At 38.8% G+C, this 8,902-nt stretch overlaps 1 protein-coding gene across 3 annotated transcripts; it reads right to left on the bottom strand.

Moving 5' to 3' along the window:
- Window positions 1-263: 263 nt before the first annotated feature.
- On the bottom strand, window positions 264-8,902 carry fbxo3 (F-box protein 3). 3 transcript variants are annotated; one of them, XM_039690677.2, is made up of 11 exons: window positions 8,748-8,902; window positions 6,940-7,029; window positions 6,656-6,819; window positions 6,463-6,577; window positions 6,123-6,327; window positions 5,710-5,755; window positions 5,528-5,612; window positions 5,311-5,433; window positions 2,369-2,484; window positions 2,013-2,194; window positions 264-1,906 (listed from the first exon to the last, which is right to left on the bottom strand). In XM_039690677.2, exons 1-11 carry the CDS (start codon window positions 8,837-8,839, stop codon window positions 1,778-1,780), a joined length of 1,347 nt encoding a protein of 448 aa, XP_039546611.1. In that variant the 5' UTR covers window positions 8,840-8,902; the 3' UTR covers window positions 264-1,777. The 3 variants fall into 3 exon arrangements, with proteins under 3 accessions (XP_039546611.1, XP_039546653.1, XP_039546541.1); XM_039690719.2 differs by having other exon boundaries at window positions 2,024-2,194; XM_039690607.2 differs by having other exon boundaries at window positions 2,004-2,194; window positions 8,748-8,901.

Below are 8,902 nucleotides of genomic sequence, written 5' to 3'. Positions count from 1 at the left end.
CATCAGTCTGATTACAACAAGGGCTCTTCAACATGTTGTCATGACAACTAACACAAAAAGGGAGGGTTTGGGTTAGGGTCAGTGAGAGAAATGACTCTACGTTTTGTGTTGTGAGAACAATAAGTGAAATTCAACTTAGACAATAGTACTGTGGCTGGCTTGAGAAGAATATTCTGATCAATGGTGTATTTGTATTTAGATAATAGAAAGTATCCTGATCACAAGGCGAATGTTAACAAATAATGTGATAGTGAAACACGGTATTGATACACCATTACTTTTTTTATTTACACCAAATAAAAAAAAAAAACTTATACAAAATAAAAAACAAGAGTTATTTACTAATCTGAGAGGTTGGATAGGGCTAACCAGAGAACATAATAGCAAACTGTTGGAAAATCCCACTGCACAGCATTATTTCACAAAGATGATAACGTAAAATTGCAGTCATAAACATGAAAATCAAAATCATACATATCTTTAGGCAAGATTAACTTACATCGCCATTATCAGGAAAGGGAGAAAAAAGCTGAGAAATTCTTTAGTCTGCCAATATTTCAGTCTGAAAAACTGAGCTGTAAATTACAACAAAGACATTTTTCTGATTATTTACCTCTTCCTCAGGATTTTAAGGGAAAGACCATAATAATGCCATAAAGTTATAAAATTCTCTTATCTTAAGAGAAGTCTGTGTAACCCCCAGCCCTTAAGATGATCTAAAACAAGTCTCCTTTACACCAATGTCCTCTAACTGACCTTCTGTTTACATGCAGCCGTACGTTTCTGAGAACAGGACATCAGCACCTCAGTCAGAACAGCTAACCAACACAGAGCACCGGAGAACGTAATGACTGCGCAGGTTGGCTGATGTTTGCGTGAACCGGCTGGTTTGGGTCTATGTGCTTTTTACTCATCTTTGAATAAATCACTTTCACTTTACAACTCACCCTGCCCCCGAAACCCTCTGTACAGACGACACAAGCAGAAACATATATACACAAGCACATACACGCTACACAATACCTGAGGCCTTGTGAAGGAAATTAATGGGATTGATTCCATTTTGCCTTTCTGTGAAGAATGCAATATATATTCCCAATTCAGTGTGTGTGTGTGTGTACTTTTATGCTAACAGTAGTGTCATACTTTCTACTCATGCTCTTAATGCAATTGTAAGGTCTTAAAAGGGACAGTTTAAAAACTATTACACAACCTCATGTCGTTCCAAACCTGTACACCTTAATTACTTTTGTGGAAAATGAAAGAAAATATTTTGAACTGTTTTTATCCACAATAAAAGCATCCAAAATAACACAGGACCCAATTGCCTTTCATTGCAAGGACAAAAAAAATATATATTCTTTTGTGTTTGACAGGAGACAGAAAGACATACAGGTTTGAAACAACATACGGGTGAGTAAATAAACATTTTTGGCTTAACTATCCCTTTATGTTAAGTGGAAGGCAATGATCACTGTGAATCCTAGGCAAGAAGAACCAATCTCACACAAATTCAATAAACTCCCTCACTCCAACTCAATCACAAAACACACTTGCAGACTCAAACACGCATACAATGACCTCACACGTCCACAGGCGCGCACAGACACAACCACGCCACAACCAGACACATGCCCTCACAAACTGGAAAAAGAGGTGACAGGCACAAAGGCGATCACAATAAACAATGGATGCCTAAAAGCTCCGTTTGTCCCGCTCTCCTGTTTGTGCGAGAGTGTCTGTGCATCAGTATCTGTGGGCGGGTGTTGGCCGGGGGTCAGATGTGCCGAGGGCAGCGCCCTCCCGGGTCAGCCATGTTCATGCCACGCATGTCTCCCTCCTCGTAGTCATCGGTGTCTGATGAATTGCCATCCTCATAAGGAGCAGAGACCTCACTGACTGAGCTCTAAATGAGAGAGAAAGATGGCAAAGATCTAGATCTAAAATGGCAAAGATATTCATTTTTTCTTGGATAAAACAGAAAGACATAAATAGCGTCTTACCGACCGCACCATTGACTCACGGAATGGTGGGCACACCATGTGAAATCGTGGGATCGATACGTCAAACACTTCCTCTTTGTTCTTGAGCCGGTGGAATGTGTAGTGGCCTTCCATGTACTCGGAAGTGGTGGAAAACGTGGTACAGCTGGCGTACTCGTGAACTTTACCGGGTGTCATCACTGGAAACTCGCCTGCACGTACATCACACGCAAAAAAACAAGAGATGCAGGACATTCTTTCAAAAGTAGTGCAAATGTCACACTATGAATTATATGCTCAAAAAGATGCTGTCAGATTGTAAAAATTCAACATCTGTTACCAGTGCCAACTGTTCTAGTCTGCTAGTTACAGGGACGGGCTCTTACCCACGACGCCAGGGCCTCGGACCTCTTCCACATTGCCGTTTGCATTCGTGATCTTCCAGTACCGACTGTCTAGCTGGCATGCATTCTCTGGCAGGGCCGACTTTGCCATCTCAATCCTGTTGCATGGCACAGCTCAGAGGTCATAAGTTCAGCTCATTGTATCACCCTATATGTCAAGTCTTAGTACAGCTGCGTTGCATTACAGCAAGTTACAGCAGAAGGCAGCTTGATCATTTCAGCAACTTAATCTTTATTTACAAATTCCACACTGACATCTCTATGTTTTGGTTAGACAGCAGCACTGGGAGAAGAAATAGATGAGGCGTAGCAGTAGTGTGCAATATGAATTGTCTATGATAATAACATACTTAGCATTTAAACAAAACGAAAGTTGCCATATGTCACTCGCTTTACAAAATCCGAACGAAAACTTGCTTTGAGACTGAAAGTGATTTCTGATTATGTGATATTTAATGCGAGTAGAATGCTGCCTAAGTGTAAGATATGCAGGGCCATTTCCCTGCAAGAGTTTTTGTCTTAAAAGCCCAACTTAATTGTATTTCTTAAAAAAAAAAAAAAAAATGGCTGTAACACTCCAAAAAAATTGGGACAGACATGTTTACCACGGTGTCACATAACATTTCTTTTGAATTACACTTTTTAATATTTTGGGAATTGAGGGAACCAATGTGTTTTGCAGTTTTGAACGTGGATTTTTTGCCCAATTTCACCCACTCAACAGTTCATGGTCATTGTTGTCTGATTCTCCTTTTCATGATGGGCCATACATTTGACAGATCTGGACTGCAGACAGGTCAGTCAAGCACATCCACTCTATGGTGTAGAGTATCTACAAAACCACTCTGTTGCAGCACATACAGAATGAAGCCTGGCATTGTCTTGCTTCCCAGGAAAGTCATCTTGATGCCATTAATGTCTCAATTAAATGTACATTCCCAATATACGCCTCCACGTCACTGGTTCCTTCACACAAATGCAAGTCACTCATGCTATGCTCACTGATGCACCCCCATACCATGACATGTTTGCTTTTGCACCTGTCGATGATGAAAGTCTGGATGATCCCTTTCGTCGTTGGACTTGGGACTGAGAACTCAATGTCCGTCGTTTCCAAAAAACAAGCTGAAAGTGGACTCTGATATGAGCTTGGGCCAAAAGAAATTGGTGGCATCTCTACATAGAACTGATGTATAGCTTTCTCATTGTGTAAAAGAGATTCAAGTGGCATTCCCTGATGAAGTAGCAGACAATGGTTTTTCTAAAGTACTCCTGAGCACATGTGGCTGCATTTAACACAGTAGCATGATGGTTTCTCATGCAGTGCCATCTGAGGGCTTGAAGGTCATGCACATTCAACAGAGGTTTTCTGCCTTGCCCAACATGTACAACGATTTTTCAGGATTCCCTGAATCATTATGTGTGGCTGTTTCAAAAGAGTTGCACTTTTTAATAATCTTTTCACTTTTATTTTGCCTCTGTCACAACTTTTTTGTAGTGTGTTGCAGCCATTAAAATCAGAATGTGTTTTTATTTACAAAAATACAATTAAGTTGTTCACTGAACACATTGGAAATCTTTTCTTTGTCCTTTGTTCAGTTAAATAAAGTTGAAAGAAAATTGACAAAATTTCTGATTCTTGATTTTATTGCATTTTTCAAAATGCCTTAACTTTTCTTGATTTGGGATTGTACACCAAATGTACTTATATTTATATTATATTTATTCCTGAATATTGTCATGATTGCAAATGTCATATTGACTTAAAAACAGTTAAATAAACCCTAAGTTAATATTGTGAGTTACATTTTAGTAATTTTACTGCCGTTTAACGCCGTTTGAATAAACCTGACACCTGTCTACATCGGACAAGAATGTTAAGTCACATCAAAAGTAAATATAATCCATTCTAATCACTGATGCTGTCTACACTGAATACAGTGTACAGATGCACTGTTTATTTCTTGGTGCGCTCAAGTCTGTTGACATCAAGACAAATGAACATTCACTTTGAAGCATCCTGTTTAAACAGCTTGTTTGTGTCTCTGTACAGACTTCAGAAGAACAATCTAGATTTTATGTTTGTTCAGAGCATTTGACCTAAATTGTTTTGTTTGTTTGTTTGTTTTTAACGCCATGCCAGCTTCTAGGGCTATTTTCATGGTGAGATAACTTGATGGTAAAACTACAGTATATCAGGTGTTTACAATTTATTCAAAAGAAGTTCTTCTAAATTCTAAATTGAATTCTAAAAACGTTCTCTCACAGGGTTAAAACCAGCACAATCAAATAAAACATGCTTCAATGGTAACAAGTTTTGACAGAAAGAACATGTTGGTAGATCTTCTCCTAGTATTAAAAATTCATCCTGGAATTGCCTATTCTGCAACAGATATAAACAATATGATCCATTGGACTGAGATTTGATAGAAACTTCTTCCAACATTGGTGCTGATTTCATGAAGTTTGTTATATAAATATATCGTATATAAATCCCATTCTGTTTGCCATTTGTTATTAATATAGAAATGACCCAACAAAACCAGATATTAAATTGATGACCCTCTACTTAAAGCAGTTTATAAAAAAATCATTACCAGAGAAGGGTGATCATTTTTAAGGGATGACATTGCTTGGGGACATGACTTAAAATCTGTAATTATTTCTGTTTCATTGTCTATATGTAGTCCAATGGCAAAATGATAGCATTTACTTTTGCTGTAAAAATTCCACTATGTTTAGAGAATGATTAATTGTTCTGTAAGAGTCACAGTTTATTGATGAAATTCTGAAAAGTATATTCTATATACATTCTGTGTATATATTTGTTTAGATTTGTACGATTTTTTTAATCAACATAAACCCAAATAGCCTAATTTAGATGACCAAAGCCAAATTAACATGTGTGTGCATTTATGTAGTACCTGATTCTGTAGGTGAAGAAAAAGTGTGGCGGATGGACTGAACTGAGCTCTGGCAGGAAGGAGGTAGAGACTGATATGGTGATGTCACCAGTGGTTGCCACACAGCGTTTGTCATGAACATATCTAAACAAACATAAAGCGGGTAAAATGTAAAGAGGCATTATAATAGTCTTTTGTGATTTCTATACTTAGTGTAAGATAACAAAAGGTGGACCACCTGAAGATCTGGTCTCGAATGATGGGGAATTCTCCTGTTACAACATTGTCAACATAGGAGGTAAACCACTCAGTAAAATCAGAACCTGATAAAAAGAACAGATGAGAGAGTGAAGAGTTAATTTAATCTGAACCGGTCCATAAAACGGCAATGCATTAATGCAGCCTTTTGTTCTCTGTTACCTGTAATGAACATGTCAATCGCAGAGGGATCTTGTGCCAATTGATCCTGTGAAGAAAAAGTGTAAAACAGAATGAGCAAGAAGGGCTGCATTAGACAAGACGACAAGAGCACCCCTCACTGGTCAAAGTGCAACGATGCAAGAAAAGTTCCTCTCTTATCTAGCGGAGACCTCCACATGCACAAGCAGAATCATATCTGAAGTGGTGAACTGCTTCAGCTCCTATCAGTCACGAGTCACGAAGCATTTGGAAGGCTCTTAACATTTACCATCTGGTCTTTAACTACTATATAACCACTGGCTGCCTCCTTAAAAGATTATCTGCATCACAGTTGCACTTTCAGAATGGTTCACTAGCCTTGCGTATGTGTGTGTTTATGCATGGTAGTTGTGGTCTGAGGGTAGTGATCTAACCGGGCACTGATAGAAGATCTCACTGCGTGTTCGTCCCTCTGTGCTCTCCAGGGCCATGTACTGGCTAAGGCCGGTATGGAAGCAAAACGTGAGTGGAAGACACTGCCGCATCCCCTTCCTCTGCTGAAATCCCCCTGCCGCTGTCTCAATGTCCAACAGGTCTTCTGAGCGGTAGTGATTGGACAAAGCCATGCTGCCCATCAGCCTTTGGAGAGGAGTAGAAGAGGAAGAGAAGTTTGTCTGCTTGTGTGTATAAATGCTATTCAAATAATTTATGAGCATTTAAATACATTCGAATTATCTTTTATTTTATTATCAAGGATATTCTCAGAAGTCTTACCCAGGGACCACCAGTTTTTGTCCATTGTGTATCCTATAGGAGCAACGGTAGTCATTAGGGAGTTTGCAGCCAATCTGGGCCTCAATGACCTCTAGCTCTTCCTCCTTTACTCCCTCTTCTCAGAAAAAGGAAAACAAAATCAACACCCATAGTTATTCAAAATATGATTGAATTAGTAACAGCGTGGACAGACCTTTAAGTGAAGCTATCATTCGAGGACATTTCTGATTCAGGTAGTTTTTCAGGCAATCCCAAGCTTTCTTAAGAGTGCTGTAATAGTCAATGTAACGGCCCAGATCAGCATAATACTCCCGAAACAGCTCCTTCCAGGAGAGGCCTCTGTGGTTTTTGTCTTCCCTGAAAAAGTAAACACCATTTTTAATTACAAAAAATCTGTAAAAAATGCAACAAAAAGATGAAAAAAATGCATGTCTTAAATTAGTCAAATTATTCTGAGGGCATTTTGAGTCCGCTTACTCAGTAAGGAGCCAGTGCTTCTGACAAAGTCTCTTCCATAGGGGGTTATGACCCGTCAGCTCACTGAGTCGACGACTTACAAAACTGCAGCTGAGAACAAAACACAACAGATTCAGTACAACAGGAACTTTCAACTACTTGAGATCTAGAAAAAATGTAAACATATTCAGTTCAGACTATGCTTCATCTATTGTCTTTTGCTGTTTTTTAAATTATTTTTCCATTTAATTTTTTTTTTAACAGCTGTAAAATTATATGAACAAACACAAAACATAAAACAGCCAAAGACACACAGAAAAAAAAACCATCTAGATTGCCTCAGTCCACAAATATCCAAATAGCCAAAATAGCCAGGTTGAATGTTCATTCTGTATACGCTTGAAATCAATTCAAAAATCTTAGATCAGAAATCATATAAATTAGGGCAAAACCAAAATAAATGTGCCAAAATTATATCTTCCTATTTTGCCGATAGATTTACACAAAAGTAAAGTTGGAAGAGAGGACACTGACATAGTCTCCGCATGAACCCAAAAACCCAGAAAGCATGTTTTCTAAGAAGCCCCTTTGCCAAAAGGTGAGCTCTAGCATTTGCTGCCCAATAGTAATGCTTAAAAATAGGAAGGCCGAGGCCACCACAAAGAGTAAAGAAGGTGCTGTGCCGTCTATATTGGATCTGACAGTAATTGTGCAACACACGGACTCTGGGTTGAACATGTATGGGCGAATCATTCCGGTTGCCAATTTACAACATTGGATGTTTTCAAAACAATTTCCCCCAAGTGCATCGACAGGTGAGTTGAAACTCATTATAATATGCAAAAGTTAACTGTTATCCACTCACAGCAGTGGGCATTTACTTCCAAGTCAAAAAGTGCAAGACGCACATAAAAAACCAAGCGTTTTTCAGATAGGCTCAAAAATAGGGTACAAAATAGCCTATTACTTATTCATTTTGATGTTTTTTTAATGCAAAAACCAAGCGAACATAAGTTGACCTCAGACAACAATATAATAAAATTTAAAAAGCCAGTTCACGACCCCTTTAAAGTATCTACCAAATGAATAAATGTAAATGTTATGATGTATCTTTTCAAACAAGTGATGATTGAGTAGCCTATTATTCTTATTATTACCATTACCACCACTGTAACAGAAAAATTCCTGAAAAACTGAATAATCACCCCTAGAGGACGCAAACTTAAAATAATATAAAGCTATGGTGGATTACTCAGTTACTCAGAACAGTGTTAAAAGGCGCACGTAAAGTGTCTGTCTTTACAGTAGCTTCTATAAACAGTGAGGAGAACTTTTAGTTGCACAGGCGGCGTTACGAAACTTCCAGCTGACCAGCGTCACGTGATCCTCCCTGCTTATTTCCCAGAAGAAAATATTTATCAACAAGCACAACTCAACTTACGATCCACAAAACACGAACAGCTACTAACAGCGAGCGATTGCAGCAGAAATGATGCGTTTGTGTTGCCTGTTGCACTACACTCACTGTCAACTTACATGAAGTCAGGCAACGTTATCTTCAAATATAGCTAAGATGCATGAGATGATCGGGTGTAACAGCTCACACAGATTAGTGTCTTTTTATGATGATTGAAAGCGGACATTATCGTGGTAAAATCGTGACTGTCTATCAAAAGAACTTGCTTAAGTATTATCATAAGCTATCCTGTTAGCATTGCCAGCTAACTGTGGAGCGGATATTATTTTTCAAGCTCATTCAAAGAACAAACATGCCTAAAACATATTTGCAATTGCATGGACTAACGGCACGGTTCAAGATAAATGTCTACCTGATCAGATCTCGGAAGTCCAGAAATGACAGAACCAGTAATAAGGGATCTGACGGTAAGTTATCCAGGCTGAGCGCTATGGACGTTGCCATCTTGGTAGCGAATGCAGACTCGAAGCCCCGCCCCCTTCACTGCGATGACAAGAAGGCGTGTCC

This window comes from Pimephales promelas, chromosome 1 (genome assembly GCF_988280905.1).
Source record: "Pimephales promelas chromosome 1, fPimPro1.hap1.1, whole genome shotgun sequence".
Taxonomy (NCBI): domain Eukaryota; kingdom Metazoa; phylum Chordata; class Actinopteri; order Cypriniformes; family Leuciscidae; genus Pimephales; species Pimephales promelas.
This window is presented reverse-complemented; position numbering and strand designations above follow the sequence as displayed.